At 45.1% G+C, this 15,657-nt stretch overlaps 1 protein-coding gene across 2 annotated transcripts in view; it reads right to left on the reverse strand.

Annotated features, from left to right (window-relative positions):
- The window catches only part of LOC141273608 (beta-microseminoprotein-like), a 100,817-nt gene that overhangs the window by 30,553 nt on the left and 54,607 nt on the right, over positions 1-15,657 (reverse strand). For both annotated transcript variants that reach the window (XM_073685674.1, XM_073685673.1), the window contains exon 3: positions 2,247-2,352. In XM_073685674.1, coding sequence (XP_073541775.1) covers positions 2,247-2,352 — 106 coding nt within the window. The remainder of the gene's footprint in view (positions 1-2,246; positions 2,353-15,657) is intronic.

Below are 15,657 nucleotides of genomic sequence, written 5' to 3' on the forward strand. Positions count from 1 at the left end.
TTGTTTAGAGGCTGGGGGCGTGTCACCTGTGGATTATAGCGGACATTCCTTCCGGATAGGGGTGGCTGCTGAAGCTGCGAGGAATGGGTTCAGTGATGATATATTGAATCAAATTGGTCCCACTAGGTTGTGAGTTATTGTGGTTTTATTTAAAAAGAAAAAGGAAGTCATTTTATTTTAGTGTTTGATTTTTCTTACAGGCGCCAGGCCTCAACTGGTATGGATTATGGGCCATTCCTTTGTATTTTTGGCAGCGCTGCGCGCCTCATTTTGGCCTTCGGTCAAACAGCTGGGAATTGTGAGGAAGGAGGCTATACTCAGGTGGCTAGGTAATCGGGGCATGCTATGGAGCCAATTTCTACCAGAGTTACACCAGTTTGTGAGGTTGGATAGAGCGCCGGATATCCTAATGTTACATGTTGGGTGCAATGACTTGGGAAGGCGGCCTTTTAGAGAACGAATAACCGATACTAAATTTGACCTATTAAGGTTATGGGCAATGTTTCCCAAGGTGATCATGGTGGGGTCAGATATCCCGAGGAAAGTGTGGCGGGGGGCTAGGTCAGTGGACAGGATCAACAAAGCAAGGATCAAGGTTAACAGAGTGGTGGGCCATTTTATGGCCAGAAACGGTGCATTGGCGTTGCGGCATATGGAATTGGAATCGAGTGAAAGCGAATTCTGGAGGCAGGATGGAGTGCGCCTTAACACGGTGGGTCTAGACATGTGGTGTCTAGATATTCAGGAGGGCATTGAGCTTGGGTTAAGGTTGTGGAGAGACACAAATGTTTGAGGGGTGCAAAACATTTATGTTGGTGGCAAAAGGAGGGGAGGGTCCTCGACGTTGGTGGGCATGGTTTGTCCCGGATGGGTGGGTGGAAAACCCACAAGGTTCTGGACCCCCCAAGTGGAATCTTGTAAGTGGTGACAGTTAGTGGAACCCTTGTGTTTAAGGGGTGGAAGAGCTCATTGATGGTGGTCCATGTTAAGAATGCCAAGTTGGTTAACAGCTGCCTCTGAGCTGGCGCTTAATGGCTAGAGGTAAAATATTCAGCCTGAGCAGTTGGTTATTTGCATATGGCCTGTCACGGATTAAAGGCTTCAAGGACCATCCTCCTAGCTGAATCTGTTATACTTGTTGTATTGTTATAATAAAGGCTGCTGTGGCCATTAAAATCTACCCTGCTGTTGAGTGTTTGTTAAGGGAAAGGAGGGGGGGGTATGTTTGTGAGTATGCAAAGATTCTGCATGCTGGGATAAAAGAATTGTAGATTGCTTTCTCCTATTAAATATATTATAAGGGTTCATATATTCTCATTAGAGCAAATCTGCAGAGATTTGAGATCATTTGAATTTACTTTATTATACTGGGGTCTCCCCAGACCCTAGGGCATAATAAACATGGGATAAAAAAAAAAAAGTGCACCTTGCTATTTACCTGTCCCATAGCGTGCCGTCTGCACCTCCGCACACATCTTACACAATCTTAACTGGGCGTCTGGCTTTTGGCACCAAGTAGGCCTCAGACATTAGCAATGCACAAAGACGGCATGAAGATTGTGGAAGAAGATGCGACTGGAGGAATAGATGACTAGGTCACGCTTGCAAGAAATTCTAATTCTGCAGAATTCAAATGTTTGTAAGATATGAGGTGAATTTAATTAAATTTGACTAACAGATTCGCTCATCTCTAATGCTGAATAATGCAAAACTGTAGTTATAACAATAGGTAGAGCAGTATGGTGTCTCAGTGGTTAGCTGTGTTGCTTTGCAGCTCTGGAATCCCAGGTTCAAGTCCCCCACCAAGGACAACATCTGCAAGGAGTTTGTATGTTCTCCCCGTATTTGAGTGGGTTTCCTCCGGGTTCTCCGGTTTCCTCCCACACTCCAAAGACATCTTGATAGGGAATCTATATTGTGAGCCTCATTGAGGACAGTGATGATGATGTTTGTAAAGCGCTGTGGAATATAATGGAGCTATATAAGTGAGTAAAATAAATAAATAAATACTCCACTGGGTTAGGCTCTGTATACAGCTATGTATCATAACTACTAGGTACCCACCATGCTGTAATAGTAGTGTATACTACACTATAAAGGCAAAATAAGTTTCTAGAGTGCTGGTTTAAGTCATTGTTAGTTATTTTTAATTTGACATAGTAATTCAAATAGAAATAGAATAGATAACAATAGAGTTAGGAAACTAGTTCTTGTTTTATGTCTAACATTATGTATAAACAACTTACCATGTACAACATGTCTTCACTCCATTTAGGTTACATGAACAGTCTAAACAATTGTCATCCCTCCACTTCGCGCCAAGTTGATATAATTTTTGATCATGGAGACAACCTGGATTATGGAGCATAATAAAACTGTAAAAATTGCATGAGGAAAAATAAATTACTTCTAACGCTATAGAAAAAAAAAGTAATGAGTTTTCTGAAAGAGTTTTGTTTTGCATTATGCACAGGGTATGGTAAGGCCCATATGATGGTCAGAGGTGCGTGCAGCATTCGTGCTTAAAGGTAATGTGTTTGACTTTTTTTCCCCATATAATAATAATAATAATGGAAAGTTAAATATTTTGTAATATCTGGTTTCTCATTAGTAAGAAAATATATATTTTTTATATTTCTCATTATGGACCAGCAGAAAAAGCTAATATGAAAAAATATTCAAGTCAAGAAACCTGTAAAACAACTGCTGTAAATCTGTCATGAACCGTTTTCCTGCTGGTGACCTGCTCCTCCCCTACTTTTGGGACTGCTTAGTTAAAAAAGATGTATGAAAAGTATCAACAAAATTTTTATTTCATAAGTCGTCCTAATTATCCAAGTAATGGTATGTCAGTTTATAAAAAAAATACTTAATTATCACTGTCTTCCTTAGTATCCAGGATCGCTCTGGTCCTCTTCTGACCATGTGACCTGAAAACAGACTAGCGGCTCACACAGGGGTTTGTGTGCGGACCCCAAGTCGCTTTCTTCTGAGTCTCATAGACTAATACTGGGAAAGCGCCACTGCTCCACACAATACACACTGTGTTAGTCAGCAAAGCATTGGGACTGGAGCAGCACAGGAGACCAGGAAAGACGGCGATTGGTAAGTATTTTAATATCTTTATACACCTTACATACATAATTAGGAGAGATTATGAAATAAAAATTTTGATGAGACTTCTTTAATGCACCACTCTTATTTGATTTTTGGCACTGGAGTGGTGCAACTAAACTAAGCTCCCTGCCCCTACTCTTATACTTACCAGCCGTCGTCGTCAGCTTGTCCCAGTGCCGCTCTGATCCTGGGCTGCCATCTTGTGATCATAACTTCTAATTGACCAGAAGTCAGAGGTAACAGTCACAAGCTGTCAGTGTAAGTCTATGAGATCCTCGTTCTGGGTCTCATGGACTTACATTGCGTTATAACTTTTAGATTGCTCCAGCAAACACAGGAGCAATCCGGCAAATCACAGCCTGCTGGAGATTGACAGGAGCGGTGCAGATAACAGCTGAAGACAGTGGCTGGTAAGAATAATACTAGGCTCAGGGAACTTAGATTAGTGGCACCACTCCAGCCTTGCAATAAAAAAAATGCTTGCGTGGTGCTTTGGGTTGAGATTAGTGTTGAGGGGCGAACCAGAACATTAAAGTTCGGGGTCCGTACTGAACACCTACTGTTCGAGCACGGACCCCGAACACAGACTTCCTCAAGAAGCATCAGCGCAGGAAACACACGTGCTAGCGTAGGAAACACAGGCTCTTATCGGTGGTAATAGCATTACCACGGTCATGATTCCACAGCTGTGACAGTAACCTGGTTTCCCACGCTGTCACTTGCATAACAGCGCAAGAAGCACAGGTTCTGATCGGCCGTAATAGCATCACCGCGGTCAGAGTGCTGTGGCATCATGCTGACTGGTGTCAGCATGATGCCACAGCTGTGACAGTGACCCACGGTAAAAAGCTTACCGCGGATCATAGGCGCCGGCTGATGGTACTACTACCACCATCAGCCGGCACCTACTGCCATAGGAAACAGCGAGCACAGGCGCCGCTGGATGGGAGCAGTAGTCTCTCATCCACTGGCGCCTGTGCTGTGCTGAAAGTAAAAAAAAGTCAAAATTAATAAAAAAAATGTTCAAATAAAAATAAAACACATTACACTCACCTACACCTTGTCCACGATGTTCTCTGCCCCTGCAAAAAACAAACACCATATACTCACCTTACACCTAATACCCGAAGCCCATGATCATTGATCACCTGTAATAAAAGTAAAATAATAACGCAACCTCATCCTCACCTGTCCACCGCAGTCCAAATAGCAAGGGTCCCACGAAGATCCCATGAACAGTACTGCCACATTGTAAAATGTGACCACTCTGTTCAGCAGCCGGCAATATACTGACGCTCAGCGTATTGCTGGCAAATACGCAGTGAGTATTTTCCAATGCTTGCAAAGAGCTGCATGCGCTGACCTCATATGCCGGCATTACACTGAGCGTCAGTGTATTGCCAGCAATTGAACAGAGTGGTAACATTTTACAATGTGGCTGTTCTGTTCTTGGGATCATCGTGGGACCCTCGATATTTGAACTGCGTCAGAAAGGTAAGGATGAGGTTGGTTTATTATTTTACCTTTATTACAGGGGACATTGGCTTCAACTGGAATGGGCGTGACGGTAAGTATGGTTTAATTTAGAACATTAAAGGTGTCTGTCTTTATTTCAAATAAAGTATTTTATTCACGGTGTGGGTGTCTTTACTTTGCTTTGCAATATATAAACTACCGCACTCCTGGAGTGGTAGAGGTGCTCAGGTAGGGTTACAGGCCCGTAGTATTATCATAAAATAACCTGGCACTCAATAGTCATGAGAGTTATTTTAAACAAATTTTAATTGTAAATTGCAGTACAACAAGCAGACGTTTCGGTCACAAGGCCCTTCATCGGTGTACAGATATGTTGTGTTGAGAGGAGTAAGGCCGTGGCCGGAGTATGGCACTGAGTACAGTGGGATGCAGAATCAGGGTGTAGCCATATGGGGAGAGGAACACGGTGTCCACCGTTGGTTCAGGTCAGTTCCTCTCCCCATACGGCTGCACATGACTATTGAGTGCCAGATTATTTTACTTTGCTTTGCTCGAGAAAGGCTCAGACAACAGAGCCGAAACATTGCCTTAGCTCTTATGGGTGAATAAAAATGTTTGGGGTGAGCTTGTTTATATTCATTGTATACACCTGTTACTTGTATGTAATTAACTGTATTGTATTTAATAATGTTTTTAAAAATGCTTTGTTTTTAAACATATCATTGTCACAATATTATTCTTGTTTACTGATTACATTTTGCACAGCACTGTTTAGCACTTTAATAAGATTATGAATATATATGGACACTTTGCACTTTGCTTGAGAAAGGCTCACACAACAGAGCCAAAACGTCTATCTACCTATCTATTATCTATCTATCAATAAATCTATCCATATATCGATTATCTATCCATATATCTATTAATCTATTTATCTATCTATCCATATAGCTATTATCTATCAATCAATCAATATATCTATATATCTAACTATTATTTATCTATCTATCTATCTATCTATAAATCTATTTATCTATCCATATATCTATTATCTATCTATCAATATACAGTGGGGAAAAAAGTATTTAGTCATCCACCAATTATGCAAGTTCTCCCACTTAAAAAGATGAGCGAGGCCTGTAATTGACATCATAGGTAGACCTCAACTGTGAGAGACAAAATGAGAAAACAAATCCTGATTATCACATTGTCTGATTTGGAAAGAATTTTTTTTTAAATTTTGGTGGAAAATAAGTATTTATCACCAGTCGGCGCCTATGACCCGCGGTAAGCTTTTTACCGCGGGTCACTGTTACAGCTGTGAGATCATGCTGATACCTGTCAGCATGAGTCCATAGTGCTCTGACTGCGGTAATGCTATTACCGCCGATCAGAGCCTGTGTTTCCTGCGCTGTCACTTAGGACTCCCCCTTTGGAATGGGGTCCGTGTTTGGATTCAGCGTTCGGGTACTGTTCTGGTACCCGAACCTGAACTTTTAATAAACTGTTTGGCTTTCGGCTCAATTAGTCGAACCCGAACAGTCATGAGTTCACCCATCTCTGGTTGAGATGTTTGCACTTCGAAAAAGATGCTGTGGCCGCCACATCTTGTCATTTTCTAGTCTTCCCCCCTACTTCAGCCATAGATTGTATACAGTCATGGCTGATACAGCTCCACCATAAAAGATAGGGTCGCCTGGCATCCTTACTTTCCTATGCCCACCACAAGTGTTCAGCACAGCATCGTTGTGAGTTGTTCAGTTAAAAATAAGTAATTCTTAATAAAAGAAAAAAGTATACTGGCAACTGAACTTATCACTAGTTTTAAAATCTGTTATTATGTGAATAGACAAAGGCACTGGGACACCTACACTTTACATTTACAGGATCTTCTATGACATGCCAACATTTCTTAATTAGATTTGTCACTTCCCAACTATAGGTAATTTTAATTTCCTCTATGTCAACTGGGCAATTCTATTTCAAGGCAGCTTAGATTGCAAGCTCTTGTCTCTTTGGAATTTGATGAAAGAGAGTAGGGGCGTGAATGCCCATTTCCTGGAGAGGCCTATGGATCTTAATATTTTTTATGACAATATATATATAAATGTTAGATGTTAGGCACTTTCTTGTATAGATTATGAATATGGCCCAGTATAGTTTACCATCACTTTATGTATATTATATTTTGCACTGCAAATATGAAAACTGATTTGCTTTATTGTCATAGCGGAATAATTGATCAGTGTGACATGTTACCGTCGTAAATGATTGCTGTGTGAACATTATCATTGCTTCAAATAAGGCTAGTGTCACACGAAATCACAGATTATAATGGATGTGTATAGTATTTAAACAATTTCACCGAAAAAATACACCTAAAATTTATGTTTATTGGTATCATTATAAGTTCAAATGAAACTGACCCTCAAAAAAACAAACGAAAAACACCAAAAATAGTTAAAAAGGCTGTAAAATATTCTCAGCCCAAAAAGAGATTATCATAAAGTGGGGAAGGGGCAATGCCCTAAGCTGACCCCTATTCTGTCCCTACCTCACAGCGAAGGTTGGCACACTCTTAAGCACAAATGGCGCCCCCGCTCCTCGTCGGCTCACCCTAGAGGACCCTACAAATCTCTGATTAGGTGAAAATGATTGGAGTCTATTATCAGTGTAAGGGGACGAAAGGGGGTAATCACCATTCAATCCCCAAGAAAACTGGGCCACCACCACTCTACCTGCAGTGTACAGATGTGGTAAATCAAAAAATAGGAAATTAATGGGTACTCATTTCCTAATGGTCAACTATCTTAATGGCCCAGATACTCAAAAGGATATCAATCATCAGACAATCGATAATGTATATATATAACTGTATATAAATCTCAATCTAGCTGTAACTACAATAATTCTGTATATAGATCTCAATCTGGCTATAAATACAGAAAAGATATATATGTATTAATAACAAAAATGATCGCAGGGAATCAGTCAGTAATATTGTGTATAAATCTCAATCTGGCTGTAAATACAATAAGCACAATAAGCATAAAAATATTCACTAGTCAGCCAGAAAGTCAAGAGATATAATATGGAGGTGTCCTTTGACCCTTCTATTCATAGGGACAAGATCAGAAATGCAAATAGACCAACCCCACAACTACACAGCTAAGTTCAAGTAGAGATATAATATGGAGGTGTCCTTTGACCCTTCTATTCATAGGGACAAGATCAGAAATGCAAATAGACCAACCCCACAACTACACAGCTAAGTTCAAGTACAGATGCAGGTATGTATCGCTCAATGCGGGTGTGTTTCTCCTGCTAATTGGCTCATCAGGAGTAGTGTTGAGCCACCCCCGTAGTGTTCGAGTTCGGTTCGGTTCGTCGAACACCCGTGTGTTCGTCGAACACCTTCGAACACCTTTAAAACCAATGGCAGGCAAACAAAAACACATAGAAACACATAGAAAATACCTTCAAAGGTGTCCAAAAGCTGACAAACTGCTCAGAAGACATAACTAACACATGGAAAAGTGACAAGTACATATAGTTATGCGAAAAGAAAAGAGGTGGAGGAGTAAAAGGAGGGGGAGACACAGATATAGGCATGTCATGCCCTTCTAAAATCCAAAAAGTGAGAAGCTGACACGGCCAGTCCGTTCCTGCCTGTGCCACCTCCGTTTGTGCCAGAGCCACGGTGGACCCTGACGGCCAGCCCCCCTCTCCCAATACTGGTGCCTGTCCGCTGGTGGGTCGAGCGAGCCCCCCTGTGGTGGAGGCAGCTCTAAGCTTTTTAATTTAAATTGTCTCTCTAATTTGAATGAATGCACTTTAAATCCTTTTACAAGGATCTATTGAAGGGCAAGTCTCATGCCAGCAGCCACGTAATTCCAGCTCCAGTAGCGTCCACTAAAGCTGCTGCAGTTAAAAAGCTTTTATAAGGATCGAGCTCGGCTGTCCACCGCAAGGCGTCCTACCGCCAGTCCCAGCCCCTATGCCTTGGGGTGCCTCCTGATGCTCTTCACTGAGTATCCCGTGGTCCCGAAGCATTTCCTTTGAAAAAATTAAGTGTCCAAACTACAGGTGGTGTAGCTTGCTTAACAGCCGGGATAATGTGCTGACTAGCAGACACTGCTACTAGGCACAAAGTATTTTCTGGGCTAGATGCAGTTAAAAATTTGTAATTAGATACTCTCGTTGGATGCTGAGAAAGCATTCCATAGAGTCTCCTGGCACGCCATATATTATTCTCTTAAAAAGCTTGGGGTAGGGGTCTAGGGGACCCTTTTATAGCCAAAATCACGGCCCTGTATCGCAATGCGTCACCTAGGCTGAAGATAAATGGAACTGTAGCACCCGGAGGGCTCGGTTGCTGCAGAGGTATTGCACCTCACCCAGAGGTGTAATATCTCACTCTCAGGTAAGGATGGAGTGTGGATCAGGACCCCGACACCACATTGCCGTGGGGCAGGGCGACCAATATGCCCCTGAGATGGGCACGACAGTCCCTGTCCCTGGCTGGAGTGGGGGGAGGGAACACTGAGGAAGGGGAACCCTGTAGTGCAGGAGAAGGGAGGAAGCAGTTCCTGGATGCATTGAGAAGGGAGTATAAAAGGTGGGCACCATCTTAGTTCAGTGCAGAGAAGTCTGAGCAGAAGTGACAGGGAGCAGGGGCTCTGTATGAGCTCTGCTCCGGAGGCGGGCCCAGTAACAGAGGCCCAGGCCTGGAAGAGGGAGAAGGAAGGAAGAGGAGCGGAGAAGGCTCCAGGAACAAGGAACGAAGGGATCCCAGGGGTGTGGACGGGCGAGTCGCCACCGCACGCCCGAATCCACCTGCGTGAAGGGGTCAGGCCAAAGGGGGAGACCGGTCCCCGAAACTAGTGGAGGCGGGAAACGACCCTCAGCTAGAAACCGGAGGCTGTGACATTTTATGTGGCGCAGCCCCTCGCTACACCCGCTAGGAGGGCATCACATAGGGTCAGTGAAACTGGCGCCAAGTTTACCAAGAGGAGGCCCGAGGCAGCCGGACAGAAGGGTTGGTAAGAAAGGCCAGACAAAGGACACACAAAGGGGGTCCTGTGAAGCGCTCCAAAGTTAACTGGGAGTTGTCTGAGCCCCTCACCTGGTGAGCACAGTACGATGTGGGCAGCCGTTACCTGCAGAAGTGGTCTGGATAATAAGAACTGTGAGTAAAGGCCCTGGACTGCATCACTGACTCCGTGTTGTTACTGCTGCTGCCCTGCACCATCACCCCCATCCTCCGCATACACTGCCCTGAGGCTATACTCCTCCCGTGGGGAGTTATGCTACGCTCTGCTGCACCCACAACACCAGCCTCAGCGGTCTGCCCTGCAGCGGCGGTTCACTCTGACTGCAATCCACGGGTGGCGTAGTCAGACATTTAAACATCAAAACCACATAAATAGTTCCGCCACTGCTTTGACCGCCCTGAGCCACGGAACCGGGTTGCCGCCACGGAAACTACAACCACCAGCATCCACCAAAAAGGGTCCGGCTCCGGATGTCCCAAGGCCCAGGGGGCGCGTCAGGACATTTTCATCACCTTTCATAATCACCAATGGGACAAGGCAGGGATGTCCTCTGTCCCCTCTCTTATACATCCTAGTGATGGAGCACCTGCTCTCATCAATTCGCCATAACCCCAATATTAGGTGGATTGAGGTGGGAGGCACCGAGTACAAGTGCTCTGCGAAGTCTGAGGCCCTCGATGTCTCCCTCCCCAAATCCATACAGGATTCCATCCAGTCCAACTTTCCCTTTGCCTGGCCCTCACAGGGTATCAAATTCTTAGGAATTCCTATTCACAGAGACCTCTCCCGTCTATGTTATCTTAATTTTGGGCCCTTTATTGAACAACTCCATACAGACCACGGTTGACAAGTTAGAACTGTAAGATTCACTACGTGAACCACTGGTGTTTTGTGGAAAAGCACATGTACACTGTGTTCCAAATTATTATGCAAAAAGTGTTTAGGAGTGATAAGGGAAGAATTTGTTTGTTTGTCAGTTAAACTCATTGATGGTGATGTGTGTCAGGGCTCTTTATATCACTGTAAGCAATTGCAGACACCTGTGCTAATTAGTTTGGCAGGTGTGTCCAATGAACGGCAAGACTACTTAAGAAGGCTGTCCCACATTATTAAGCAGCCTACATTTTCTGCCAAAATGGGAAAGAAAAAGGATGTGTCAGCTGCTGAGAAGCAACAAATTGTGGAGTGTTTAGGTCAAGGCATGACTACAATCAACATTGTGCGATGATCAGGATGAAGTGTCTTGGCAATCAAGAAGTATGTAGCTGATTCACAGTACACACGTGTGCGTGCTGATAAGGGCAAATTGAGGACTCTTTCCTATAGGCAATTACGTCAGGTTAAAAGAACAGCGGCAAAAAAGCCTTGTAATAGCAGCAGACAAGTTTTTGAAGCTGCTGGTGCCTCCAACGTCCCCCGAACAACAAGATGCAGGGTCCTTCAGAGGTTTGCAGCTGTGCGTACGCCATCCTGTCGACCTCCTCTATCCACTGCACACAAGCAGAAACGGCTCCAGTGGGCCAAACATTACATGAAGACTGATTTCAAAACTGTTTTCACGGATGAGTGCCGTGCAATGCTCGTTGGTCCAGATGGATGGAGTGGAGGATGGCTGGTTGATGGACACCCCACGCAAACACGGCTACAGCGCCAACAAGGAGGAGGTGGAGTAATGTTTTGGGCTGGAATTATGGGGATAGAGATTGTCAGCCCCTTTAGGATCCCTGAAGGGGTAAAGATGAACTCCATAATGTATGTGGAGTTTCTCAAACAGCACTTCCTGCCTTGGTTCAAGAAGAAGAACCGTGTATTCCACAGCAAGATCATTGTCATGCATGATAATGCACCGTCTCATGCTGCACATAACACATCTGCATCTCTGGCTGATATGGGCATAAAAGGGGACAAACTTATGGCGTGACCCCCATGCTCCCCTGACCTCTACCCCAATCAGAACCTCTGGAGCATCATCAAAAGGAGTGTCTATGATGGCGGGAGGCAGTTCACATCTAAGCAACAGCTCTGGGAGGGTATTCTGTCCTCATGCAAAACAATTGAAGCAGAAACCATCCAAAACCTGACAAATTCAATGGACGAGAGAGTTCAGAAGCTCCTTTCGAACAAGGGGTCCTATGTGCAAATGTAACATCACCTAGAATAAAGTTTTGAGTTGAAAACTGTTAGATTTCAGTTTCTAATAACCTGCTAATGCTTATAATTTCAAAAATGACCATTTTTTTGGTCTTTATGAAAATGAAAAGGTTGATCGAAGAGTGTGGGGGATCTAAGAGTGTGGCAACCCAGTAGTCAGGATTACTGCGAATTCTGACAATCTGAGGGTCATGTTGCAGGTAGTGCAGCAAGAAGGCACTTATGTGTCGTGCGCATCACGGAGCCCCAAAATTATTTTCCGAGCTAGATGCAGCTAAAAATTATTATTAATTTTAAATCTGGTGGAGCTTAGTATAGATGACCTAATAGAATCAGTACTGCACACTGCTACGAAGTCCGAATTATTTTCCAGCCAAGATACAGATAAACATGATTAGTAATTTTAAATCTGGTGGAGCTTAGTATAGATGGCCTAATAGAATCATTACTGCACACTGCTACAAAGCCCAAATTATTTTCCAGCCAAGATACAGATAAACATGATTAGTAATTTTAAATCTGGTGGAGCTTAGTATAGATGGCCTAATAGAATCATTACTGCACACTGCTACAAAGCCCAAATAATTTTCCAGCCAAGATACAGATAAACATGATTAGTAATTTGAAAGCTTAAAACGGTTGGTGAGGTGATTTTAACCAATCATCAAGCTTTTACTCTCCCCAGGATGACACAGGGGTAGAAAAGTCGTTTCGGATCCATGATTTGTTCATCTTTATGAATGTGAGTCTGTCTACATTATCAGTGGAGAGCTGCGTGCGCTTATCTGTCAGCACACCACCAGCAGCGCTGAACACACGTTCAGACAGAACGCTGGCTGCGGGGCATGACAAGATCTCCAAGGCATAAGTGGCGAGCTCCGGCCATTTATCCAGATTGGAAGCCCAAAAAGAGCAAGGGTCCAGTGACACAGTCATGGCTTCAATGTTTACTTGGAGATACTCCTGTACCATCGTCTCTAGTCGTTGACTATGTGTCAGACTTCTTGTCTCCTGTGGCCTTGCAAAGGATGAGCTAAAAAAGTGGTGAAATGATTCCGCAAAATTGATGTTACCAGCAGATACTGTGTTTCTGTTACGGTTTGAGTGCTGAACACTCGACGGTCCCACGGTTGGCAAGTTGGAACTGTGAGATTCACTACGTGCACCACTGGTGTTTTGTGGAAAAGCACATGTAAGATTCTGCAACAGTCTCTGCTGATACTCCTGCATGCGTGCATCCCTTTCTATGGCAGGAATTATTTCTGCAAATTTACTTTTGTACTGGGGATCTAACAGTGTGGCAACCCAGTAGTCAGGATTATTTCTAATTCTCCCAATTCGAGGGTCATGTTGCAGGTAGTGCAGCAAGAAGGCACTCATGTGTCTTGCGCATCCAGGAGCACCAAGTCCCTGTTGTGTTGGTGGCGAGGTAACAATCATGCTTCCTTCCTCTGTCCTCTCCCCCCAACCTCGCACAACAGAAATGTGATCAAGGTCTCCCTCATCTGATGAGTCTTCCATCAGTTCGTCCTCCACTTCTTCCTAGGCTCCTGCACCTTCCTCACTAGTTTGGCTGCTACCATGCGCCCTGGTAAAACCATCTCCCCCACCCTCACATGTCTGCCGCCTTGGTGCTGCCGACAGTCTGGACCTTGCAGATGTTAGCCCTTTCGCATACAACTCCTCCTCCTCTACTTCCTCCACCTCCTCTTGTGCCACCACCTGACTTTGAATTCTGTTTAACATGTGCTCCAGCATGTAAATCACCGGAATAGTCATGCTGATAATGGCATCGTCAGCACTAAACATCTTCGTCGCCATTTCAAAACTGTGCAGAAGGGTGCATAGGTCCCTGATCTGAGACCACTCCTCCAGCGTGATTTGCCCCACCTCTGGATCCCGTTGGCCCAGGCTATACGTCAGAACGTATTGCACCAGGGCTTGTCGGTGCTGCCACAGTCGCTGCAACATGTGCAGAGTTGAATTCCACCGGGTAGGCACATCGCATTTTAGCCAGTGAAGTGGCAGGCCCAACGACTTCTGTAGAGATGTAAGTCGCTGAGCTGCGGGATGCGAACGGCGGAAGTAAGCACACAGCGACCGTGCCCTCTGCAGAAGGCCATCTTGTCCGGGATAGTGGGCTAAAAATTGCTGGACAACCAGGTTCAACACATGAGCCATACAAGGCACGTGTGTGACATTGCCCCGGCGAAGGGCCGCACCCAGGTTTGCAGCATTGTCGCACACGGCCTTCCCTGGTTTCAGGTCCAGTGGAGACAACCATTCATGAAATTGGTTCTCCAGAGCTGACCACAACTCCTCAGCTGTGTGACTCACATTTCCCAGACATTTCAAAGTAAAAACCGCCTGATGACGTTGAGCCCTACTGCCAGCATAGTAAGGAGGTGTGCAGGATCCCTTCTGCGCAGTTAGAAAGCTTGTGGCATGACCAGACAGGCTTTGGGTGCAGGTGGAGGACCGAGAGGAGGTTGAGGAGGCAGAAGCAGTGGAGGAACTTTGACATAAAGAGGATTGACGCACAACTCGTGGATTGACGCACAACTCGTGGGGACAGCAAGACTTGGACAGCAGCCCCTTATCCTGCTCTCACCATAGTAACCCAGTGCCCAGTCAGCGACATGTAATGCCCCTGTCCATGCCTACTCGTCCAAGTGTCTGGTGAAATGCACCCTGTCACACACAGAGTTTCTCAAAGAAGTGGTGATGTTGTGTGCGACATGCTGGTGGAGCGCAGGCACACCTTTCTTTGAGAAGTAGTGCCGACTGGGCATCTGGTACTGGGGCACTGCGACGGACATAAGGTCTCGAAAATCCTCTGTGTCCACCAGGTGGAAAGGCAGCATTTCTGTAGCCAAGAGCTTGCAGATTGTGAAATTCAACCTCTTAGCTTTCTCATGGCTAGGAGGAAATGGTCTTTTACTTGTCCACATCTGAGGGACTGAGGGCTGGCTGTTGTGCTTAGACGGGGTTGATAAGGGTGTCCCCGGCAAACTGCCGGTCTGTGAGGAAGATGCAGGCGGACATGTTAGGTTGCCTTGATCCAGAGGTGGTGCAATCGATGTCGGACAGCGCTCAACACCAGCTGGTGTTACCACCTCCAAAGAAAATGATGACCTGCCAATCACGCTGGCTGTTGCGGGTAAAGAGGTGGCAGGTCTGCGTCCCAAAACAGGTGCGACTGCTGTCCCCCCAGTCACAGAGGATGAAGAGGCCGCAGATGCACAAGATGGGGCAGACGGTGGTTGGCCCGGCCGGCTAGGCCGCATTGTAGCACAGTGAGCTTCCCACTGCAACTTATGCTTCATGTCCATGTGCCGGTTCATGCATGAAGTACTCAAACTATGTATTTTTTGGCCTCTACTTAGCTTTTGTTGACAAATGTTACAGATAACACGAGTTGGGTCATCTTTATCGATCTGAAAAAATGCCCAGGCTATGCAAGGCTTAGCACCCATGCGACCTGAAGAGCCACCACGACTTGTGGTCAGAGGCAGAGTTGTGTTTGAGGATGCAGTTGTTGACGTGCTTCCAGTACTACGTCTCTGTCCAGGAAGGCGCAACCTGACCTCGTCGTCACTAGCATCCTCCTCCACCTCCTCTGCTGACCTCATCTCTTGGCTGACTGTGGGTTGACAGTAAGTGGGATCTCCAACCTCATCATCATCACCCTGTGTGTTATCACACCCGTCGTCCTCAGAGCCAACCTGTTCCTGCCCTGACAAAAAACTAAAGTTGTCGCTCCAATCAGGTATTTGAGTCGCATCATCGTCTTCCTCATTGTCTCCACCAACAGGAGTTACAGTTTGGGAATGAGGGTCTACATTATGGTCAGAACCTT

The sequence above is a fragment of the Phyllobates terribilis genome, unplaced genomic scaffold, assembly GCF_046119375.1.
Source record: "Phyllobates terribilis strain yellow unplaced genomic scaffold, ASM4611937v1 Scaffold_5__5_contigs__length_657084704, whole genome shotgun sequence".
Taxonomy (NCBI): Eukaryota; Metazoa; Chordata; class Amphibia; order Anura; family Dendrobatidae; genus Phyllobates; species Phyllobates terribilis.